Source organism: Heptranchias perlo, chromosome 17 (genome assembly GCF_035084215.1).
Source record: "Heptranchias perlo isolate sHepPer1 chromosome 17, sHepPer1.hap1, whole genome shotgun sequence".
NCBI lineage: Eukaryota > Metazoa > Chordata > Chondrichthyes > Hexanchiformes > Hexanchidae > Heptranchias > Heptranchias perlo.
Genome location: NC_090341.1, coordinates 19,859,627 through 19,885,591, shown reverse-complemented (window position 1 = coordinate 19,885,591; position 25,965 = coordinate 19,859,627). Strand labels below are relative to the sequence as shown.

At 39.6% G+C, this 25,965-nt stretch overlaps 1 protein-coding gene across 3 annotated transcripts in view; it reads right to left on the bottom strand.

Annotated features, from left to right (window-relative positions):
- Positions 1-3,372: 3,372 nt before the first annotated feature.
- The window catches only part of pparg (peroxisome proliferator-activated receptor gamma), a 123,778-nt gene continuing 101,185 nt past the window's right edge, over positions 3,373-25,965 (bottom strand). For 2 of the 3 annotated variants that reach the window (XM_067998659.1, XM_067998660.1), the window contains exons 5-7: positions 22,838-23,037; positions 18,825-19,275; positions 3,373-8,061 (exon numbers count right to left, since the gene is read on the bottom strand). In XM_067998659.1, coding sequence (XP_067854760.1) covers positions 7,814-8,061; positions 18,825-19,275; positions 22,838-23,037 — 899 coding nt within the window. In that variant the 3' untranslated portion in view covers positions 3,373-7,813. The remainder of the gene's footprint in view (positions 8,062-18,824; positions 19,276-22,837; positions 23,038-25,965) is intronic. The other variant, XM_067998661.1, reaches the window with a different exon arrangement.

Below are 25,965 nucleotides of genomic sequence, written 5' to 3'. Positions count from 1 at the left end.
GTTGTCTCTGTCTATATTGCTAATTGTCTTGCAGCTTGCTTTTCTTTTGGTTCTAGGTGATGATTATTTTTATAGCTCACTGGTTTCGTTGGTACTTTGAGGAAGCTTCCTCCTACCTCATCGCCATGCCCAAACCTGTTATCACCTCACATCAACTTGAACAATTTCCAACAAACATCAATGGATAGTGATCAGGAGTGGGAATCCAAGCAAATTTTTCCCATCCATAGACCATGGATACTGAGGGCAATTTTAGCACTCTAACTGCTGCGCTGCCTGTGATTAGCCAACTCAGCACAGGCTGATCCTCTGCCTTATTCCATGCCCAGAAGTAAGGAATTTACAGCATAAGAATTTCTGTTTCTTTGTTCTTTTCTTTTTATTTCTGTTTTGCTTGTAGTTATCAGCCTTTTTTGTCCTATGTAACAGTATCACTGAAGTCTTTTTTTAAAATTAAAGTACTGGCAAATTTTGAAGGTCATAAAATCATAGTTGATCAAGACTCATCAGGTATCACCTTTGGTTGAAGGGAAATAGCTTTCTATTACTGTGCAAAACATAAAAACAGAAATGGGCATGAAAATTAAGAAAAAAAATTTGAAATTTTGAAGTTTTCCCAGTGAAAGACTATGGCAGTCTTTTTGCAAACTTACTTCTCCTATCTAGGGATGGGGCAGTAAACACATGTGACTGGTGCTAATAGTGGAAAGAACTGAAACTACTGGAAGTGGGTAGTCTTATAGACCAAGCAAACAAACTCACGAGTTCTGGTTGAAAGGTCTATTAAAATTATATAAGTTCAATTGACTATCTTTAATCAAACGATGTGGGGTATAATTGAATAAGGACTTCTTAAGTCTTATATTTAGTGCAATTCTTTCCCTTAAATAGCTGGAAAAAAACACATGAAACCGTTGTTAGATATGTATAGTATGTGGTATAAAATAAACATATAACTTATTTGACATACATTGCCATGTTTGCCTGCTGACTAGCAGCTTGTCACATGCTAAATGTTTTGGAAAGGCTGAATGCATTTTGATTTCCACTATTCTGGTAAATACTTTAAACTAGTGAAACAGTAGTTAAGGTCTGACTTTAATTCATCTCTTATTTTATAAGCTAAATCATTTCAAATTCAATCAGACGCAATAGCAATCACTATATAAACTAATGATTCACAGGCACCACTTGACCAATTACCTTTGGTATAAAATTGTCTGTGTGGTATTTATATGACCAGCCTATTTCCAGTAACTCTTTAGGATTAAAGTGAAGGGTTACAAAAAAACTAAATAACTGTAAACCTATTTTAGCCACATGAGATTTTGAAAAACAATGACCAATTTACTCAGTTTATGTTGTTTGTATGCAATTATTCCATACCAAAAGAATATACTGTAATTTAAATTTTTAAACAAGAAAATAACATTTTGTAGCCAGTGAAATTAATTTATAATTTGTCATCATATACTAAAGTCTTTTCAAACTATTAGCAATTGCAAATTGTTCTTAATTGTATGATGGACAGTAACTTTCAAACCTATTAAAATGTAATTATTTATATTTCCCATACAAATATTCACTACCACATCTCTCAACACAGGATGCTTTATATTAACATCAAGCTCTTAAGATTTTTGTAAACTGTAGTTTTTGGCTTGTAAGTTAGACAATACCTGACAATATAACCATTTTGATTAAACGTTCTTGATGGTTTTAAAAAGTACACATTTTTTGATTAAAATGTTTAACTGATTATAGATTCAATTTTTGGTACTGTAGATACATCACTGAACATATCCAATAGACAATAATTTATAAACAATTATAATTTCTAGGTAGGGGAACAATGCAGCCTACGATGCATGTCAGCAGAAGCAATGCACTTTACATCCAGCCTTGAAACAGCAAAAGCAAAATAAAATATGCTAAAAACAGCTAACCATGTTAAGTGTTATGATGCTTAACAGTGTAAAACATTACAACAACTTGCATTTATATAGCCCTTCTGAGACTGGACAGTTAATCTAGATGTGGAAATGTATTCACACTTATATGTAAACATTCCAATAGAACTTAATCTAAATGTTATGTAGATATCAAGAGAGAGGATGAAGAAAAAGATAATGTTGTAAAATAATTATACATGTACACAATCTTTTTAAGAAAAATACATCATGAATTACACAAAAATAATTTGAATGTGGGACAGTAAAAATATAGTAAGTCTTTTATGAAGCTATTCTCTAATTTTCAATGTGGAGTTTTCCTTGCCTGTTTCTATGATTTAATGGGCATATATTCTTTAACAGATTTAGTTGGCAGTTATTCTCTAACAAATTGTTGATATACTAAAAAAACAATTATTTTGGCTGAAAATATTTCAGGTTTAGCTCCTGAAGTATTTTTAGTTCAGTGGGAATAGGTTAGCTTTGTTGAGTTTATATCTATCGCTCCCTCTCAAGCATTTGGAATTTTAGTTTCATGTAGGAAGATTTCAGTGGCTAGAGATAGTCATTTACTTTAGGCATATAGGTGTCTTGAACAGTTTCATTCACAAGAATGGGCTGTTAATGTTTCTGCACATCATTCAGGTAGTGCATTCAGGAGATTGAATATTTATCACAGAACTCAAAGATGTGTACATTCACATAGGAAATGTTCAAATCCCCTCCTCAGTCATGGATGAAGGAGGTGAAGTCAATGTGAAATTCCATGAACACGTTGGAGAGTGTTTACTGTAATACATTTATATACAGGAAGCAAGTTTTTGATCATGACCATGAAAGTGATTTAGGTTACATTAGTAGGAAGCAATACTTTTAATTTTTCCGTATACTTTTTTGAGTTAATTTTTGTGCTCTTCCAGGTGAGGGAAAGGAATACTTTCCCACTTTTGTCACTCAATGTCAGTGCCAGCACCAACTTCTTTTAGGACAGGTATAGCATTGCCTGATACCAGAGTAAAGCTCCCTCTTTTTTTGGCACAACATCAGAAGAGCAACATCTACAGTGTGGAGTTCTCCAGTCATTGCAATGTCCATCCTTATAAACTCTCCAAGAGTAACGTGCAATGTACCATCTCCTCTGGAGTTAAGACTACCCAAACTTACGTACAGTTAGCAGAGAGAGGCGGCTCTCATGCTTCAGTCTGGATTTGAATTCAGGTACCAGAGATGAAAGGGCATTGTGCTAATTCACTATGCCACACAGTCCCCAACAGCACTGAATTTATTTTACAATTTATACAGGAGACTGATTTTGGACTTAGAAAAAAAAAATTACAAGTACAGTAGATGGAAATCACACTTTACTGATAATCTCATGAACATATTCAAAGTAAGAAAACAGGCTATATCAAAGCTTCAATCAATTTAAAAGTATTACTAAGTTTTTTTTATTTAAAATACTTTGCCAGTACAGAACTGTCATTTTTACAGTTTACAGATAAACATTTACATAACCAAAATAATGACTGAAATGGCTATGTTATATGGCAAATATGATAAAATCTTACCACATTTGTGCTTTCTCATCCAACACTTCCCTCAAATCCATCTTTTGTATTATTCAGATGTGAAACATGAGTTGCTTGTATTTGTTTGCTAAGTCCATTAAACGGATTGTTGTGAATTCAAGATGACAATGAAAAACTTTAGTTGCCTCAGGATAGCTGAAGGTGCAGCCCATGATATGTTCAGCACATTTCAACTACAACTCGGATTTCTTTGAATCGGTCTGTCAACACCTGTAGCAGCCTCTAGTGGTTGCCCATTAGTACTGCATGAACTTCCTCTTTTTCAATGATCCATTATTGGTTTGTAGGGTGAAAACATTACTCCTGTTACAGCATCTAAATATTTATTTCAACATTGTTCTAGTACATTTTTAATTATAACAAATGTTATTTTTAATATATCATGATAGGATGCACTAGAACTATTTTGCATTTTTCAAACTAAAGCTGGATAATAAAAAAATGGATCTGGAAAATCCCTGAATATCATTTACAGCCAGTCATGCAGTATAAAATGTTTCTATACTTCACAATTACATTGCATATTATTACCCAGATTTCAAAAGTACTTATTTAGAACCTTAATTATGTTCGAAAGAAATAAAAAAAATTGAATGGAACATTTAGTGATGTTTTTATTGACTATTTGTCACTGTAAAATAGGGCTCAGGTTATATTCAGACAGAAGTCAAATACGATGCCTTCAGTAGGCAAATTCAACACATCAAAATGAATTGGCTTACATTATTAAATAAAAAAAGTTGCACAATGAGTAAACCTATTAATATATCTTATTTTCTGTCTTTAACTTGTTTTACAAAATAGCATATCTTTGACCCCATACGAATGCACTTGAAGTTATCCAGTTTAATAATTTGCATTGTAGGAATGTATCCATTGAATTACTGTACAAAAAGTGTAAGCAGGGTACATCATAAAATATTCTGATTTTGGATGTCTAAAAGTATGAATTATATGTAATAAAGTTTTCATTCTCACAATAGGAATCCAGCACCTCACATCACGAGATTAGGCTGAATTCCTTGCTTTTTATTGAACATCCAAAAAAAATACACATGCAAAGCAAACTTGTTTTAATATTCACAGATTTCATTAGAAACAATAATTCATGAAAAAAATGTTAAAGGTGCTGTTTGTAATACCTTAAAGCTGCAGAGAGCTTTTATTAAATTTGATAGGGAAAAAAAATCTAAAGCAAATCATAACATTATTCACAATGTGAAAATGAAAACAAAGCAATTTGTTTATAGTTTGGCAGAAAATATGAAGAAAATCTGGCACAATGTAATCAGCTGGGATCTAGACCTGACTCTGGATATGCTGATTCAACAGAACCAGTTAATCATCAACACCAACAGCACGATGAAGTCCAATGTCATTTCGCCAAGTTTCCATATAATACAAGGGAACCAATAATACTATTGCTCCTCCTCCCCTCCCAAGCCAGTGGAGACATTTCTGATATTCACAATGGGCTGCACTTTACTGGCGATGCTATACATCATAAATAATTTGGCAAACATTTCTACCAGATGATTTGAACAATCATTTCTGTTGGTCCACACAGACTATATGTTTCCAAATGGAGAGGCTACACAATATTCCCCTAAACATTTCCCAGTTTTAGCAGAAATCAATGTCATTTTCATAACCCTTTTCTGAACAAATCTACTGTATATGTGAAATCTTTCCAGAATGATTTAATTAGTGCCTTTTAGAAACATTCCAAAGCACTTCACATAGAATGAATTACATTGTTAAGTTACTGTAATGTGAGTAAACACGGAGCCATATTGCACATAGCAAGGTCCCACAAATAACGATGAGATGAATGACAAGTTACGGTGGTGTTGGTTGGGATATTATGTTCTAATAACTAGGAATCTATGTTTTAAATTAACCTTTGTTCATTATGTAAAGGACTTTTTGTTAAAAAATAAGAAATGTATGCATTTAGCATTTAAAATAAAGAGGCAGTCTGATCACCATAACCTCTTTTATAAGTGTAATAGTTAAAATAATTAACATTTATTTAAAAACTCTGCTGATTGAATACTGGTCTACTGGTTTGAAGGTGATAGAGGCTGTCTATCAGGGAGAGGAATCATTAATCAGAGATGAATCAGCATTATTTGTTCATATTAATTCTGCTCTGTCATACTCATTGTTGTGTTCCTTCTGATTTCATCAACACATTATTTAAGTAAGGATATATATAAAAAATGACTGAAATAGATTGAATATAATCTATATATTAAAAATCTTACAACTACGTGCACTTCCTGTCAGCTTCTTTCCAATATAAATTTATTTGTCCATATTTATCATGCAAACTGCCTATGTAAACTTGTCAGTCTGTAATTACAGTCTCCCCCCACCCCAAACCAGTGCCACCACTGGTTTGGGGTGGGGGGAGTATAATTACAGCATGCAGTTTCCATTATAAATGTGGACATAAGAATTTATAAGGGTAATATAAAAATGAGGAGAGTATTACTTTAAAATGGAGATGGAATTACATCTGGTCCAATTGTTCCCTGCCCTCTAGCCCTGCTTCACCTGAAAACTACAATTGGACCTGACTTCCCATGTATAATGTCACAGGAGATCAACTAGCACGATATTAAAGTTAACAATAACTTTTTGTAGTTGTTTGATTTTTAATAGGGGTTATGATGATGAGAATCCCTCTCTAAAAGGTTAAAATAAATTGAAATCTTTTACAACCACACCCAATTCTTTTTGCAGAATACCATATTCAGTAAATGTAGAGGAAATCTCCACCAGTTGAATTATTTATCAAATGGTATTCTTAACCATAATATTTGCTGTTAAACAGATTTATCATTTTATGACACTAGCAGTGTAAAGATGTAACATAAGCAATCTGTACATTTAGCACAACACATATGAAAAATCACAAGAGTTCATAAACCCAACCTAAAGTACGAAAGTCATTTTAGTAATTCCAGGGAGGTGGAGCAGGGGAGAAGAAAAATCATGGGACAGGCTTTTATCCTTGTATTGGAATTTTCCCCTTAAACCAGATTTATAACAGTAAAATGGCCAAAAATGCAGCAATGTTTTAGTACTACATTTGGTACTTTTTAATTGAATTATTAAGTTAATTGAAAGTTATACAACTTGCATCAAGCCAATTTATTAAATCTAAACAGTTATAAATCAATGATTACAATAGTTTTTGGAAAGTATCTATTAGTATGTCCTTACATTGTACTATTAACTAATCTAATGTTTCCTTATAGAATTCTTTTAATAAAGTTTTCGATTCAGTTTGCACTCAGTATTTTGTAAATAAACAGATTTCACATTTTTCTGTTGGCTTCACAAAGAATCCAGTGTAACTATGTTTTGCAGTTTGTAGATTATACAACATACGCACTATTATTTTTCACATTTTCAATAAGAACTTTTTGCATTTAAAACAATGAAAATAACTTAATTCTGTGTTCACTTAAAATACTCCTCTTTCTTACTGGTGATATTTCTATCCCCTTGCAAAATTATTTGGCAGGAAGAGATATCAACATACCCTTCAAATATATGCTTAATTATGCAGAAGATATAGTACTAGATGATGAAAAGTGAAATCTGGAGCTAAGTAGTTTAATATAATAAAAATAACTTCAGTTTATTTTATGAATTTTAATGTTCTGTATTATGCCCGATAGGATACATGTGGCAATTTAAGAATAGGCCTAGATGATTTTTGTTTATAAAACAGGCAGAAATTTAAGAGAAAGGTATTTGCCACTTTGCATAATAATTGCTGTCAGTACTGAGTGAGTAAAAGAGTGTCAATAAAAGTTTCAATTATTATCATGATACTAATGATGAGTCAGTACAAGTGTGGTCCTGAAGGACAACACAGACTGGACATAAAGTTAAGTTTGTAGGAAAAATGACAAGTTAAACTGTGAACACTCTAGGCTTTTATTCTTTATTCCTAACTATTTGATTGACAAATTCTGAAAACCTTTCATAGACCAAACAATTTTCAAAACACTCAATTATTTGCATTATTCAGTAACACTCCTAAAGGACATTATTCTCCCTACAGAAAACATCCTACATTCCTGCCGGTCATTCTTTTGTATAATGGAGTTGTAAATGCAGTGTGCAATTCCACAAGCTATTGCTTGGATGCCAAATGAAGCCGCCATTCATGATGTTCAGTTGTTACACTGGACAATAAAACAATGCAATTTGAGAAAGGAACATTGCTTTGTCTGTGGTTCAAGGCGAGGCTTTCTAATATAAGTCCTTGTATATTTCTTGCAGGAGTGGATGAAGACTCATTTCTGCCTCTGTCTTCCTGAGGGTGTGTAGAAGCTGCACATGCTCAGTAACAATCTGTCTTAGATCAGTCATTTTCTGAAGTAGTTTTGCAAATAATTGTGGTGAATCTGGGTGGTTTGTCTTAAGTTGAAGGGCAAGTGCTTGTAGGATACTGTCTTGTAGTTCTTCAATTGGTTTAACATTTAACAATCCAGGTCGATCTGGGGAAAAACAAGATAAGTTTCATTTTCTGATGTAAGTTCATATTAAGATGACATCTTATTTTTGAATGAGCTTCATAATCAGAGCCTCTTAAAAAAAAAAATCAACAGTTCACAAAAATATTTAATCTTAGTTGGCCTCCTTTTATTTGTTTAGTATGCCTTTGATTGTTTTAAAATGATGGGGTCAATTTTCGGATGGCCGAACAGGTGCGTTCATGGCGGGGTGGGCTTCTAAAATTGGGGATTCCCGGAGCGGGTCCGGAACCCGGCTCCAACCCGCCCACTTCCGGGTTCCCCAATGACGCGAATCGGTGCGCGCGCAGCCCCCGCATGCGGGACTCCCACCGGCAATCAAAGCCGGCGGGATCCCACTTAAGACCATTATCTGGGTACTTGAGGTCATTTACAGACCTCATTAGTTGGAGATTTTAGGAGGATTCGGATTTTGGACTACCCAGAGCGTGTTTCACATGCTGGGGGAAACACTCCCTCTTTAAACAGATGTGTTGTAGCCAGCAGCCAGTGGCAGTTGCAAAGGTCCATTTAACAGGTGCGGGGTAAAACCCTCATTCACTGCAGCAGGGCACTCTGTCACCTCAGACAAAGTTTTGCCTGCCACACCATTGTCTCCACACTCCAAATTATTAAATCAAACCATAAACTCTGCTGTCCAAACACATTTACCTACTTTGTGGACCCCCTCACACTCACACCGTCAGGATTGGGGGGGTGGGGTCCATTCCTGCATTCGTCACTCCACTGGGGACGAGCAACATCACCAGCCTCGCCAGGCATGCCGTCCGCCTCCGCCACATGGAGCTACACAACACAGTGCTGCGCAACAGGCACCTGCACAAAGTAGTGGGTGGCATCAAGGGTGATCATGGAGAACCTCGTGAAAGGGCATTATTGCAGAAGCCAGTCAAGAATGGCCAAGACGTGGCAGTAGTGGTGACAATGTAATATGTGATGTGAGTTGATCAGAAATCAAATATAAGTAAAAACCATGACAAACCCTCAAACACCCTTGTGCATCCCCTTCATGCTCACGACACCTTTGCCTTATGCTTCCTACTACACAAAAGTGATGAATGCCCTGTGGCTACAGCACAGGTAGTGGCAGGTGGGGTGAGGCTGACCGTGAAAGAGATGCATGAGAGGGTGAGTATGAGACAGAGCTATGAGATTGTATGAGGATTGGGTTGAGTGGTAGTGGTGGGATGAGTACTGGCGAGGTGAGTAAGTGCAGGTAAGATGAGGATGAGCTTTGAGCGGGTGTGAGGAGTGATGTGATAGAGTAGTGTAGGCAGTGCAGAAGGAGATGTGGGGTGGGGGCGGTGATGTGGCAGATGGAGTGTAGGGGAATGAGTAAGTGTACTCACTTCGGCTGACCTACTTAAGTCATTGAAGCGCCTCCTGCACTATATGCAGGTGCGTGATATGTTGGTGGTGTTGATGACCTCCTCTGCCACCTCGAGCCAGGCCTTCGTGGTGGCAGAGGCAGGCCACTTCCTCCTGTCCACCGGGTGGAAGATCTCTGTCCTCCCCATCCAGTAGGACCTGGAATGAGGCATCATTAAACCTGGGAGCAGCCTTCCCCCTGGGCTGCTCCATGCTGTAATTCTGGCTCCTTTCTGCAGCATCAGTCAATGGAGGACTGCCCCTTTAAATAGGGCTCCTCCAGCTGACAGTCTATGATGCGGGTGCGCAGACCGCCCGCTGCGCAGCTTTCCAGCGTGAAACACGGAAGCCAAGGTAAGTGGCTTCAATTTACTTACGATCGCGTTCGAAACCCACCGATTTTATCGGGCGGGTTACCCACGCGCCCAGTCGACTACCCACTGGCAACCCGCCTCCCTCCTAATATCGGGCCCGATGTGTTTACCGGGGAACTGATTTGGTGAAGGTATTGAGCTTCAGGAGTGAGGAAGCTGACTACTCCAGGGTGATCGAGTCTACAGCACAGAAACAGGCCATTCGGCCCAATTGGTCTATGCCGGCGTTTATGCTCCTTCCTCCCTACTTCATCTAACCCTATCAGCATTCCCTTCTATTCCTTTCTCCCTTGTCTGCTTATCTAGCTTCATCTTAAATGCATCTATGTTATTTGCCTCAACTACTCTTTGTGGTTGCGCGTTCCGCATTCTTACCACTCTTTGGGTAAAGAAGTTCCTCCTGAGTTCCCTATTGGATTTATTAGTGACTATCTTATATTTCTGACCTCTAGTTTTGGACTCCCCCACAAGTGGAAACGTTTTCTCTACGTTGTGTTATTACACCACTGTAAGTTCATTTATACATTCTTGCACAATCAAATTCAGTAACTCCTCCAAGCAAATTTTCCCAATATCATGAAACAGTTATTGTTCAAAAAATGTTAATAAAAACCAATAGAAATAGACAGAGGAAAATATTAATGACAATTTTCCTGAAAGGTTCTAATGGGGAAAGGTCTGTTTTCACCAGGCGTCAATCGGAAGCCGTGGAAAGCTGCCCAGGTAAGTTGAAAATCGTTTTAACTACCTACCATGTAACCAATAAAATACCTTAAGTACCATGAGGTATATTTGCAACTTTAACTATTGTCACACCGGCTTTAATTGCTGGCGGGACTTCCGGATTCCAGAACCGCACGCGCACCCAGATGCGTCTGTGTGAAACGCAGAAGTCGGCGGGTTGGAGTTGGGTTCCTTACCCGCTCCTGATTTTTCCAATTTTCCCAGCCCCCGGAATTCGATTTGAAAATCGAGCCCCATATCTCTGACCTCCACTTACATCTAGTGAGGCTTCTCGCCAGTAGTAAAGCCTTGCAAAAATACTAATTTTGAAAGAAGTTTCCCCACATAGGGAAAAAATAGATCAGTGAGTAACCCGAAACACCTAGTAACCAGTTAGAGTGAGAAATGTTTGCCTTCTCTGCCACAGAATGTTTGTAGTGTGGGGGAGGATCTAAAAGAAGAGCGGGGGAGGGGAAATAACCTATTCAAAACCTGGTGGAAGTAAGGTTTCCTAGGCTACGCTCTAAAGAAATACAAACTGACAAGTTCTTGTCATCTAAAATCCAGTTCAATGAAGTGCCATTTGGAACATAGGAACAGGAGTAGGACATTCAGCCCCTCGAGCCTGTTCCGCCATTCAATTAGATCATGGCTGATCTGTATCTCAACTCCATTTACCTGCCTTGATACCATATCCCTTAATATCCTAGCCTAACAAAAATCTATCATTGTCAGTTTTGAAATTTTCACTTGCTTAGCTGCAGCAACTTTTTGGGGTAGAGAGTTCCAGATTTCCACTACCCTTTGTGTGACGAGATTTATGACACCAGTAGCAGTACTAGAAGTGTAAAGAGCAATTTGAAATATTTGGTTTACCCTTTCTTCAATTTTTCACTATTTATGTTCCTTGCTGTTGCCTCTTTTGATCAGGATTTCTCCTTAAGCTTGGAGAGGATATCCCCATGGTTATCATCAACTTTACTTCACGATTGTGTGACACGAGGTGTGATTTTGCTATGTAACATTGAAGCTTTATATTTTTCATTTTCTGAAACAGAACATTCTGTTACTATGAAGTGCTCAATTGGTTAACCTGTTTGGGAACTAGCAAAATGTCAAGTGATTATGAATGTTTAAAATGGCAGTCATTATGAGAAATTTGAACTTGGCTCCTTTTACCGGGAGTACATCCCTCTACTACTAAAAGTAGCTGTTCACTAAAGACACACTTCCAAGTGGCTTATTTTAATCATTTTAGTATTGTGGCAACTTTAGCATGACCAAAACAAAATTCAAAGAATGCCATTCAGAACGAAACTGTATTCACTCCATGTTATTTATACTGGTTTCCTTGAAAATATTCTACATTATACTAAGTAGATGTTAGGTGATAAAAACCAGGTTCGTGTTCTCAAATACTGCTGAATTTGAGAATCTAAAGAGCATGTCCCACTGGTAGACATTAAGTAAGATGGTGTCTGGCCAATGTTGAAACACTTTACAACGTTGAAACTCTTTGTTAGGAGTATTTGGCTGCTGGGCCAGAAATTTCTGCGCATATGCAGGGAACAGTTTTAAGGTATCAAAAATAACAATGTCCAGGCAAATCCATTGTAATTTCCATTTTTTTCCAGCAGTTTAGTACAAAACTATGTAAAAAGAACTTCATTATTCATGAGAATTTCCTACAAAATGTTATTAGAAAATGCAATACAAATGTTGTAATTATTTAGACTATGCAAGCCCTGTTTTGCCTCTGTGGAATATCTGCACAGAATCCAGGATTGGTAAGGCCGAATTGGTCAACCCAAATGGGACAAATCCACCAATTCAGCACCACAACTGGACCATGAAACATGTGATCAGCATACCCAATATACTTGTTGTCACTGCTGGATTAAACTGTGGTTTCACAAACCCATTTTTAAAAGAATTTTCTGTGATTTCATTTAAATTGAGTCCCAAGTCCAGTTTTAGCTCAATGTGTTTTAATCTACTCAAAGAACATCTAGGCACAAACATTTCTCTGATTCCATGTGAACAGCTAGCCTTCAGGCAAGATTCTTTAAATTGCTTGGTTTTACAGACTGCTCCTCAAATGCTGTTTGTCAAAGAGGTGGGCAATCAAAATAAGTAAATAAATCCAGATGGGAATTAATGATACAGACTGCCAAGCCTCTTTCATGTATACTGCACCACATGTGTTGACAAATTACACTTCAAAATAATTTGTGTACTCAAATAAGGCAAAAATCAATACTAAAAACTGCAGTTACTGCTACAAAGTCTGATTTGAGAAGTGACCTGCCCACATGGAAGCAGAGTTGGCACTGTGCTCGTTAGTATTCATTTCGCCATCAAACAAGCTGCAACACGACTGTTAACTGTACTAATTCAATTCTGGTATATGCAGGGCAAACTAGTTCCCATTTATTGATCCAGTTGAAAAATAATTCTAAAAATGACATCGGTTAACCATTCCATTTTTAACTTTCAACTAAAGTTAACAGATTGTCAAAACTGAGGGATCTTTGATTCCCTTCATTATTTTTTCAGTTACTACAATCATATGGTTGTTGGACAGTTTGTGGACCGAGAAACATTAAACTTTTTTTATATTAAAAGAAAGACTTGCATTTATATAGTGCCTTTCATGATCTTAGGACAGCCCAAAGTGCTTTACAGCCAATGAAGTACTTTTGAAGTGTAGTCACTGTTGTAATGCAGGGAACGGGGCAGCCAATTTGCATAGAGCAAGGTCCCACAAACAGCAATGACCAGATAATCTGTTCTTAGGTGTTGGTTGAGGGATAAATATTGGCCATTACTCCCTTACCCTTGCTTGATTTAATGGTAATTAAAGACAAACACTGCGAATTTCCTTAGGGGCTCTCCTGATTGGCCAAAGTAACTTTGGCGGAACCCACATTTAGCTATTTATTTGTGGTTTCGCCTGTCTTCCGCCAAAGTTACGGCAGCCGATCAGGAGAACCCTCAAAGAAATTCCCAACGAGACTCTGGGAAGCCACCTAGTAACCACAAATATTCTACTGACCATCCTTACTGTCATTAAAAAATCTATAGATCTTCCTTTTGAATTTCTATCAAATTTGGACAATTGCACAAAACATTCTGATTTTTTAATTCTATTTTAAAGGGAGGGTTACACTTTGAATGGAAAATGTTTTATCCCTTGCTGTAGTTCTGGTGGCTAATTAATAAACTTTATTTCCTGGGAAACTGGCATTTGAAAAACTCCTCCATCTTGATGATGAAGCAGCAAAGTCATCCTAGTGAAATGACGCAAGGGGTAGGTGTCGAGTGTGTCCACTCAGCACTGATTGAAATATATGTCAATTTTCAAAAATAATGAGCGGAATGTAAAAAAAACCACACGCACATATCAACAGTTTTTTGTTAATATTTCTGTTTCATTTCCTGATCATTAAGGTGGAGCCTTCTGGAAACTGTTGAGGAGGCCTTCAGTATCAGTTTCTCAAAAATGAAAAACAATATTAAAAATAACACAGGGACATGTCAAGAAGTAAGTACTTAATTTTCAAAGTATTTACTCACAGCGACCCACAGCTTTAATGCTCAGGACTGATGCACCAGCACTGAACAGTCGCTGCAGAAAGGCATAAATTCTCTGTGAAAAGTAAATCAGCTGAGTCACTGTAGCTTGTAAATCAAATTGCCTCTTGGGTCACAGAATAGTAGAATATACAGGAGCCAAGATGGTCAGAATCAGGCTAAAATAAAAAAAATCTGTAATAATATATTTTATAGATTAATGAAACTGGGTAGTTACTATGTTTTTAGTCGCTCAGCATACGATCCCAAAAAGAATCCTTGAAAAGGAAAAATTTGCAGGGTTATGGGGAAAGAACGAGGGAGTGGGACTAATTGGATAACTCTTTCAAGGAGCCAGTACAGGTGCAATGGGCCGAATGGCCTCCTTCTGTGCTGTAGGATCCTATGGGCGCTAAATTGGGCCGTGAAGTGCCCGTTGTTTTGGCGCTTTGCGGCCTCTCCAATATCCAAGATGGCGTCTTGGCTGCGCACGCACGTTTCTAGCGTGACGTGCACCCGACGCCATCTTGGTATAGGAATTAGTGCATGTGCAAATACTGAATGCCGGAAGCATGTAGAGCAGGGAGAACATGGATACAATCAGTGTGCAATGCTGATTTAAAGTGATAAGTTCCAAAATGGTGTCTAATGCTCAACTCAACGCACAGTTTTAACCCCGACCATTTCTACGTGCCTGGAGGACCCCCACTAGTGCTATATAAAGGGACCATGCAGGATTTACAGGTTAGTGGCTGTATTATTGCTTCTGGTTGCCGAGACATTTGTAACTGTTTTTGGAGGTCTCCTATACTTGAATACTAGGACTAGGGGACATAGCTTAACATTTAGAGCCAGGACGTGCAGGAGTGAAGTTAGGAAATGCATCTACACGCAAAGGGTAGGAGAAGTTTGGAACGCTCTTTTGCAAGCAGCAGTTGATGCTAGCTCAATTGTGAATTCTAAATCTGAGATTGATAGATTTTTGTGAACCAAGGATATTAAGGGATATGGGGCTAAGGCAGGTATATGGAGTTAGGTCACAGGTCCACCATGATCTCAATGAATGGCGGAACAGGCTCGAGAGGCTAAATACCACTGCCACTTGCTGCCTGTGTATTCTTCTATTCTGTGACCCAAGAGGCAATTTGATTTACAAGCTACAGTGACTCAGCTGTTTTACTTTTCACAGAGAATTTATGGCTTTCTGCCTTCTGATATGCGCCACCTTCTCCTGCAAGAAAGCAGGACGTGTGTCTGGGTGATGTGCCTGTCATGGTTGAACAAATGCCAGTGTGTGTGGGCCTGTGAGTTGTGGGTGGGTGGTTTGCAACAGTGTTAATGTGTAAGGGTGAGAGGAAGCATCTGATTGGAAAAGTTGAGTACTGATGGAAAGAGTTTGTTGGTATGTGGGGGATGGGGGTGTATTGCATGGAACAGTGGATGCGGCCAGTGGTGTAGCTGGTAGGAGACGCCACTTGACAGTTGATCCCACTCACCTTGACCACTCATATCAAAGCATTGAAGTTCTTCCTGCACTGCATCCATGTTCATGATGCTGTGCGTCTGGCATTGACTTCATCCCCTGCTGCCTCCCACTGCCTTTTGGGTATATGTCTGGAGGGCCTCTTGCCCTTGCCCAACCCCCTTCCCCGCTGTGAATATAGGATGCCCCACCTTCTGTCCACCTCTTGCACCAAGGCCTCTAGTGCAGCAACAGAGAACCTTGGTGCACTCTCGCAGGCTTGGTACAAACTCAGATCAGCAGATTGGTGAGGTCTGGCATGTAGATTGGAGGATGTGGGATTTAGTAGTGCGCAACCTTTATTCAATATTTTACCATAACTGATCAGTTTGTAAACTGAAGGACGGGAACTGCATCTGTGTTTTGCACGTGCGATGTCTGATCTCCGTTCAGACTCTGTGCGGACAGCAGACTTTTATTTTCAGCAAATAACAGGTACCAGCTACCTTTAAGAGATTTTTAAGAGACAGTCTGCCTTTAAAAGATTGAGGCTCCCCCTGCTGGTAGAAACTGTGAATTGCATTGAATCCTCATATCAACACTGATTCGGAATGCTTCTTGACGGTAAGTCCTCAGGCCTCACAAAAGTCTCGTCCTGCTTGAGCAGGGGCCATTGGGTGCGGGGTAATAGCGGATCGTGCTCCCCCCACCCAATAATAGGCCCTATCCAATTTTTTTCCTCCTATGATTCTAAGTTTATATGTTTGTAACTAGATGCGTTATAGAGCTAATATGACAGTATATCCTAGTAGAATATTTGTACATTAAGAGAAACCATTGTGCTCAAATAATTTGAAGTACTAATGTAAACAGGCATTTGGAGAGGCAGGGACTGATTAGGAACAGTCAGCATGGTTTTGTGAGAGGAAAATCATGTCTCACGAATTTGATTGAGTTTTTTGAAGGGGTAACCAAGAAGATAGATGAGGGCTGTGCAGTAGACGTGGTCTACATGGACTTTAGCAAAGCCTCTGACAAGGTACCGCATGGTAGGTTGTTACATAAGGTTAAATCTCACGGGATCCAAGGTGAGGTAGCCAATTGGATACAAAATTGGATTGACGACAGAAGACAGAGGGTGGTTGTAGAGGGTTATTTTTCAAACTGGAGGCCTGTGACCAGCGGTGTGCCTCAGGGATCGGTGCTGGGTCCGCTGTTATTTGTTATTTATATTAATGATTTGGATGAGAATTTAGGAGGCATTGTTAGTAAGTTTGCAGATGACACCAAGATTGGTGGCATTGTGGACAGTGAAGAAGGTTATCTAGGATTGCAACGGGATATTGATAAATTGGGCCAGTGGGCCGATGAATGGCAGATGGAGTTTAATTTAGATAAATGTGAGGTGATGCATTTTGGTAGATCGAATCGGGCCAGGACCTACTCCGTTAATGGTAGGGCGTTGGGGAGAGTTATAGAACAAAGAGATCTAGGAGTACAGGTTCATAGCTCCTTGAAAGTGGAGTCACAGGTGGATAGGGTGGTGAAGAAGGCATTCAGCATGCTTGGTTTCATTGGTCAGAACAATGAATACAGGAGTTGGAATGTCTTGTTGAAGTTGTACAGGGCATTGGTGAGGCCACACTTGGAATACTGTGTACAGTTCTGGTCACCCTATTATAGAAAGGATATTATTAAACTAGAAAGAGTGCAGAAAAGATTTACTAGGATGCTACCGGGACTTGATGGTTTGACTTATAGGGAGAGGTTGGATAGATTGAGACTTTTTTCCCTGGAGAGTAGGAGGTTTAGGGGTGATCTTATAGAAGTCTATAAAATAATGAGGGGCATAGATAAGGTAGATAGTCAAAATCTTTTCCCAAAGGTAGGGGAGTCTATAACGAGGTGGCATAGATTTAAGGTGAGAGGGGAGAGATACAAAAGGGTCCAGAGGGGCAATTTTTTCACTCAAAGGGTGGTGAGTGTCTGGAACGAGCTGCCAGAGGCAGTAGTAGAGGCGGGTACAATTTTGTCTTTTAAAAAGCATTTGGACAGTTACATGGGTAAGATGGGTATAGAGGGATATGGGCCAAGTGCAGGCAATTGGGACTAGCTTAGTGGTATAAACTGGGCGACATGGACATGTTGGGCCGAAGGGCCTGTTTCCATGTTGTAAACTTCTATGATTCTATGAAACAGCAAAACTGTGAAATAAAGCTGAAGTCCAATAAAAATGTAGCTTTAAAGATTTTTAGGGAGAAATTTCATGTGAGATATTAGAACAGGCCTTAATTAAAATGGCAGACAAAAGAATGTCATTAACTTGTTGGTATGCTAATGTCACATAGTGCAATTTCATCCTCTTCATCATAACTCTACATTGAAACAAATTAGTTGCTTTAGTGTATTTCAAATTAGAAAATGTTCGAACAGAAAATGAGATTGCTCATGTGCTACATCAGCTCCAAGGAATAATTATCAACACTACTAGGCCAAGGCTCTTTTAGGGAAAATATTGTTCTTTGAATTGCTAGGTAGCACCACTGCCGTTTAGTGCCACTGCAACAGAAATTTTAAAAAGTTAGTCTGAAAATATTGAGAGTTATGAAATGTTCCATAGGTGTGTATGCTTCTCCTAGTTTCTCTTCTTCAATGTTATAAATAAAATTATTTTTGCAGATGGTGCAGGACTGAAAACTGTTAGCCTTTACACAAAGGAGTCATATTTAACTTCTAGATTCAAGAAGCTTCAAAAAAGTTAACCCTGGTGAGTTTATTCAGTAAGTCGCTAAGTCATAAAGACCAGAAAGGTCCCAGGTTCTAATCCTGGGTCCATGGTGAGTTAGCTCATCTCATTTTGGGCAGTTACAGGAGCGTTACTGTTGGCCTCAATGCTTCTGGATTAGGGAGGGGAAAACTAGCCAGTGTTCCCCCTTCTGATTGCTATCCAGTGTGCAGCCTGTCAGGAGAGTACAGGATTAGGCTTGCTTGTAATGCCCCTTGTGGTCGAACAGCCTGCCAACACTCATTCCCAAGGCTCACACGTAAATAATGGCCACATGGGCAAGGTACTAAAAGACAACCAGTACTAATGGAACTGTACCTCAGCAAGGAGTCAGTGCCTTCAAAAGAGGAGGAGAGAAAATTGGTGATAAATCAGACTTTAAAAATGAAATGTATATCTGAGTAGTATTTTCTTAACACTAAACAAAAGTGGTATTTCTTACCTCCACTGAGTATGACAACAGCAATAAATATTGCAATGTCACAGTCGTCTAGCCCCAAACCATTGAACTTCATAGCAAATTCAAATTTGGGTTCCATGATGTCACAAAAGGGTTTCCTCAGGCTCTTTAAAAACTCACGTGTCATGAAACCCTGGCCAGTAGCAATCAGAAGGCCATCTTTATTCATCAGAGAAGCCAGCATGCTGAATATGACCTCGTGGACACCATATTTAAGAAGAGTCACTTGGTCATTTAGGTCCAGATTTATGAATCCTGGGATAGATTTAGCAAATTCAGTGATTTCCCTCACAGCCTCCACTGAACGAAATTGACAACGTTGAAAAATTCGGATTTCTACCTCTGTGTTCTGCTCTTGCAGTGGTGTTGTTTGTTTGAACGTGATGCGCTCCTCTCCTGCCTTTAAGGAACTCATGTCATAAATAACAAATGGCTGAAATAGGAAAAATAAATGCACATTACGTTAGTGATGCACATAGTGCCTTAATGAAAAAACAATCAGGATTGAGATACAGGGCTTTCACCAAATACTTGTTACTTCAGTTACATGTACATTTATCACTCTTCTGAGAATTATGAGGCCATAGCTCCACCGGGGTCGGAGTGGGAGGGGGGTTGCATTCTGGCATATGTGCCAAGGTGCGCATGTGTGGGACATCAGCTGCTATTTCCAGCAAAGTTCAAGGGTTCAGAGGGAGGTTCCCTGTCTTACATGGGAGTAGCAGGTGCCTGCATTACTAGGGGTGCATCTACGGCATCTGCCTTGGTACAGAGGCTGGATAGTCTGGTGGAGGTGGCTGGTTCTGGGGGAGGGGGGGGAAAAGAGTGCTCAAAGAATTTCAACGTGCCCCCCAGTAGACCCCTTCATAGGAGGGCTGAATTTTTTAAAATGCTGACGTGGCTAACAAGAGAAATTAAAGATAGTATTAAATCAAAGGAAGAGGCATATAAAGTTGCCAGAAAAAGCAGTAAGCCTGAGGATTAGGAGCATTTTAGAATTCAGCAAAGGAGAACCAAGAAATTGATAAAGAAAGGGAAAATAGAATATGAGAGTAAACTAATGGGAAACATAAAAACAGACTGTAAAAGCTTTTATAGGTATGTAAAAAGGAAAAGACTGGTGAAGGCAAATGTGGGTCCCTTACAGACAGGGATGGGAGAATTTATAATGGGCAATAAGGAAATGGCAGAGAAATTAAACAAATCCTTTGGGCCTTAGGAGGGAGGCGGGTTGGCAGCGGGGGGGGGTTGACTGGGCGCGTACAAGGACACCCAGGTCCCTTTGAACATCAACATTTCCCAATCTCTCACCATTTAAAAAATACTCTGCAACTACACATACACCCACTATAGGGTGACCCAATGGGTGGCATCAAGGGTGTTCATGGAGAACCTCATGAAAGGGCATTATTGCACAAGCCAGTCAAGAATGGCCAAGGCGTGGCAGTAGTGGTGACAATGTAATATGTAATGTGAGTTGATCAGAAATCAAATATAAGTAAAAACCATGACAAACCCTCAAATCCCTTGTGCATCCCCTTCATGCTCACGATACGTTTGCCTTATGCTTCCTACTACACATACGTGATGCATGCCCTGTGGCTGCAGCACAGGTAGTGGCAGGTTGAGTGAGGCTGACCGTGAAAGAGATGCATGAGAGGATGAGTATGAGACAGAGCCATGAGATTGTATGAGGATTGGGTTGAGTGGTAGTGATGGGATGAGTACTGGGGAGGTGAGGAAGTGCAGGTAAGATGAGGATGAGGGTTCAGTGGGTGTGAGGAGCGATGTGATAGAGTAGTGTTGGCAGTGCAGAAGGAGATGTGGGGTGGGGGCGGTGCTGTGGCAGACGGAGTGTAGGGGAATGAGTAAGAGTACTCACTTCGGCTAACCTGGTTAGGTCATTGAAGCGCCTCCTGAACTTTATGCAGGTGCGTGATATGTTGGTGATGCTGGTGACCTCCTCTGCCTCCTCGAGCCAGGGCTTCGTGGTGGCAGAGGCAGGCTACTTCCTCCCTTCCGCCGGGTGGAAGATCTCCCTCCTCCTCCTCCTCACCCCATCCAGTAGGACCTGGAATGAGGCATCATTAAACCTGGGAGCAGCCTTCCCCCTGGGCTGCTCCATGCTGTAATTTTGCCTATTTTCTGCAGCATCAGTCAGTGGAGGACTGCCCCTTTAAATAGGGCTCCTCCAGCTGACAGCCTATGATGCGGGTGCGCAGTCCACCCACTGTGCAGCTTTCCAGCTCGAAACCCAGAAGCCAAGGTAAGTGGCTTCAATTTACTTACAATAGCGTGCGAAACCCACTGATTTCACAGTCTCAGAATAAGGGGTAGGCCATTTAGGACTGAGATGAGGAGAAAATTTTTCACTCAGAGGGTGGTGAATCTTTGGAATTCTCTACCCCAGAGGGCTGTGGAGGCTCAGTTATTGAGTACATTCAAATAGATCGATAGATTTCCAGATATTAAAGGCATCAAGGGATATGGGGATGGTGCAGGAAAATGGCTTTGAGGTGGAAGATCAGCCGTGATCTTGTTGAATGGCGGAGCAGGCTCAATGAGCCGGATGGTCTACTCCAGCTCCTATTTTTTATGTTCTTATGTTCTTATTTTCTTTGTGGATGCAAACCACAATCCCAGTCTGGACCCCTCAGGTTGGCTCCACTTTCACCAAATTTCTATTTTTCAAAACTATTGAGTTTTAGAAAAATGTATAGCAGCTGAGGCTAAGCATAACAGAAAAATGCTTGAAACTAAGCATAAAATAGTAAATATTATGAATGAGTGCTTCCTCCAAGTATTTACAAGAGCCACATACCCTCTCCAAACAAAGATATCACAAGATTTTATTATGAATGAGATGGAAGTCCTAGATAAAAAGGTTCAAAACAATTAATATCTCCTCCTGACTGTATATAGGAGACTAAAAGTTTTTCACGTCGGGTATGATGGGCATTAAACCCACATACCACCTCTCTGTGTTATAATATTTTGGTCTTCCAATACACTGAACCACTCAGTTGTTGTTACCTATGCCATTGCCTCGATCATACCCAGCGCAACTGCTATAGCACAATTAAAAATGAACACTTGAGGAAATAATCATTAAAAAATAAAAAATATACAGACACACAAAAATGTGACTAGTATTGTGAAATGGCTTGCTGAGTAAAATATTTTATAATAAGCTCAAACATCTTACATTAAATAAAATAAATATACAAATACGTCACAAGTGTTAATATTTGTCAAGCTCAAAATGCTTGCTACTTTAATGACTAGCAGCCAACCAAAGCCACTCAGCAACATTAGTCAAGCAGCAGGTCCTCATCCTTCTCTTCTTCAAGTAGGTTGGTTGGTGCATCCACATGGTGTGTCCTACGACCTTCCTATTTCTTTTGCCTCTCTCCTTTCAACTGTGTTTTTTTTAAGCCTTAGAAGCTGGCAGATCCAGGGAGAAATGTTTTTAAATGCCTGAAACTGCCTCCAAAGACCATTTTAAAAATCAAACACATGCCAAAAGAGTGAAGGCTTACATGAAAATACCAAATATGCTAACTGGTCAATGGATCAAAACTATCAATATCGGTAGCCCACAAAACAAGAGTACATCTGCCTGGATAAACTTGATGTGGAGATGCCGGTGATGGACTGGGGTTGACAATTGTAAACAATTTTACAACACCAAGTTATAGTCCAGCAATTTTATTTTAAATTCACAAGCTTTCGGAGGCTTCCTCCTTCCTCAGGTGAACGAAATTTCGTTCACCTGAGGAAGGAGGAAGCCTCCGAAAGCTTGTGAATTTAAAATAAAATTGCTGGACTATAACTTGGTGTTGTAAAATTGTTTACAATGGATAAACTTGGAATGTGCTACCGGTTCATTCAGTTCATCTCAGTTGTTCATTCATTACCAACGCATGACCTCTGCATAATTCAACTGTGATGAGTATTCAACTTTTAACTAGTGAAAGAATTGAAAAGGTACATACCGATTTGTCCCCTGTTCTTCCTGCCATGATTGCCCGAGCTTTAGCTTTTGTGATAGGAAAAGACTTATTGTATGACTCATACATGTGTTTGGCGAGAGCACGAAGATCAGCAGACTCAGGGTTCAGTTGGTCTGCATCGCTGGAGATCTCAGCTAGGAGCTTTTCCTTTTCAGCCTGTGGCATTCTGCCAAACCTAATTGCTATAAAGTAAATATCAAAAAACCGTGCACTTTTAGTTTTCAAATTAATTCTACATGCTGACAGTAAATCACATTCTTAAAAAGAAAGTTGTGAGATAAAAAAACAAGTACTATCCATATTGAAGTGAATGGGTCTAAACACCATTTGCTTATTTATTAGTAGAAAATATGATTATACTAAGGTTCCACTTTGTGACTACAGTTTTACATATCAGTCAATATTTACTCCTTGTAGTCCATATGTTTCTTTTGTGTGCTTGGACTATTTTAAAAGCATATCACAAGGTATAAAAGGCCTTTTTTCAGTAAATCAGTTTGAAATGTTTGTCATATTTTCTGGAGGACCTTAAATGCAAACAATACCAAATGTCATTTTATCTCTTAGCCACAATTATTTGAAGAGGAATTTATCCATATTTTAAAAATAATAAATGTTAGTAGCTTACTCAAGCATAGTCTCCTGAAAAAGTAATCCCTGTGCTATTGTACTGTGGAGTAAACCCAGCAAATGTCGTTCTAGTTCATTCTTTTCTGGAAGGCATTTTGGACATAACAGGGGGATTCCTCATCTTTGGGGCAGAGCTTCAACAGGCCAGGACAACCGTCTGCCACAACCCCAACCCATTTGTCTGGGTCATTCCTTATGCACAGTGGGCTCCTGGCAGAATTCTTGCCATCAGGTCCCATCAGTGCGAGGGTGGAGAATCCCAGCAGTGCTGCAGTGGGAAAGCCGCTGTAGCGCCAGAAGAAGTGGTGAAATGGGGCAGAAGCATTCTGGAGATGGCAGCAAGGTTCCCACTGAAGGCCTAGATTGAGGCCTTTACTAGGTAATTGCTAGGTCCGAGTTGGAGGGAGAAGGGATTGCTACATGTCACTCTCCCTTCATTGGGGGATCTCAGATCCATTTACTTCTGCTTCCCAGGCCTACTGTCGCCCTCCACATGGTGGCCCTGGGAAGCAGGACTCAGTGGGGTAGATGGTAGGAAATCCCCCAGGTACTCGGGCCCTGTCCCTTCCACCATTTGCAATGCAGTGGGTGGGGAAGAAGTGGCAGCGGTGGTCCTGGTGGGGGCTGGGGGAAGTAAATCCCGGTCAGGATGGTGAAGCAGTGGTAGGCCTCACTGCCCAAATTTCCTGTCATTGTGGGTGGACATTTGCAGAGGACATTTCCCCCCAACATATTATTACAAACTACTTCTTTGCTGGAGCTGTGAAGTCATAAGGAACACAAAAAGCACATTTATCTAATTTAACCTGTTCTTCTATAATCCACATCACTAAATCCTTGTTCTTGACATGAATATATAACATTACCATCTCAATTTTGATTAAGTCACAACTCCAATTCCCAAATTAGCATAAAATAACCTATGAATGGTATTTACTGTTTGTACTCCCATAGCCTCTTGCAACAAAAATGTCTCCACTGCATAAAAAATTGTTACTATTACTGTGATGTAGGAGAAGCACCTTCGTCTAAATTCCTGTTTACAACTTAACAGAAATCATGTATAATTTATCCTATAATAGGCTTGATCTATCCCATTTAATCTTCTGCGGATTCTGCAAAAATACTCCCTAATCCTTGCAGATAGTTCAGCAAAACTCCAGAATATTCACTCATCCACATAGCTTCACTATCCAACTTTGGCCTGCTCCCCTCCACAGACAATATTGCACCTCAAAGTCCTAGCACCACATGAACCATTTTGTTCTGTGGAGTATTTGGTCATTTCAGTTGATATCTATCCTTCCCATTTAATGTTCCATTATTTCCAAGTCCTGCTCCCAATCCAGATATTTACCCAGCCCTTTCTGCAGGAGCTAATCAACAAAGGATCAACCACTTTTTCTGGGAGAAGGTTATTGTTTTCAATTTCATCAAATCCCCTCTCAATTTGAAATAACCTGAGCTCCATCAATCTCTCCTTGTGGCATTTGGACCCGAGCCTTGGAATAACCTTAGCTGCTCTCCTTTGTATTCTTTACAGTGCACGTATTCCTTTTTCTAAGTATTATGACAAAAACTAGATACAAAAATTCCAAATGCAGTCTGATGTAGTATTAAACAATAATTGCTCCAGTTCACAATCATCTCATACGGATGTCATGCTATTTAAATGAATAGTAGGATAAGGAATTGAATCAGCCGGTGGAGAGAAAAATGCAAATTTACAAGCTGGATTTCTCCACAGTATAGCGGCACATGGTTCAGCACAATTGGCAGAGGACTGTATTTCTGAATAAACAACTGAAACTTACCATTTTATAAACTGGGGTTAAATCCTCTTTGAATGAAGGTACATACTAAATAACTATTCAGATCAGCAGTGTGACTATTCAGTAACTAACCAATAAGATGTTGAGTTGATTGACAGTAGTATGATTCAGTTGGCAGCAAACAGTTTGCTCTTTATATACAACTAGTTATTTTCTTTTGAGGATATCAAATAAGGGATGGTGTTGTTCAAGAATGGAGCATTTTCACTTGACAGTAATTTTAGTGGTTATCAAAATGAGAGATGTTAATGTTGGGGAATGGAATGTTTTCCCACTTAGTCCCAAGCACCATGCACTACCAGGTCAGGTATATATGGGTTAGGTACAGGGTAAAGGTCCCTCTACTCTTTCCAAAACAATGGGGCAGATTTTTACCTTAAATGCCTGGGCGTTAAGCACCTAGGCAGAATGCGTGGGTAACCCACCCAATAAAATCTGTCTGTTCCCCATGCGATTGTGGGTAAACTTAACGTGGCTTCCGGGTTTGCCGTCCGAAAGCTGTGCAGCGAGCGGACTGCTCACCCGCATCACAGGCTGTAAGCTGGAGGAGCTCTATTTAAAGGGGCAGTCCTCCAATGGCTGCACCTGGAGCAAAAACCCAAATAGCACAATGGAGCAGCACAGGGGAAAGGCTGCTCCTAGATTTTG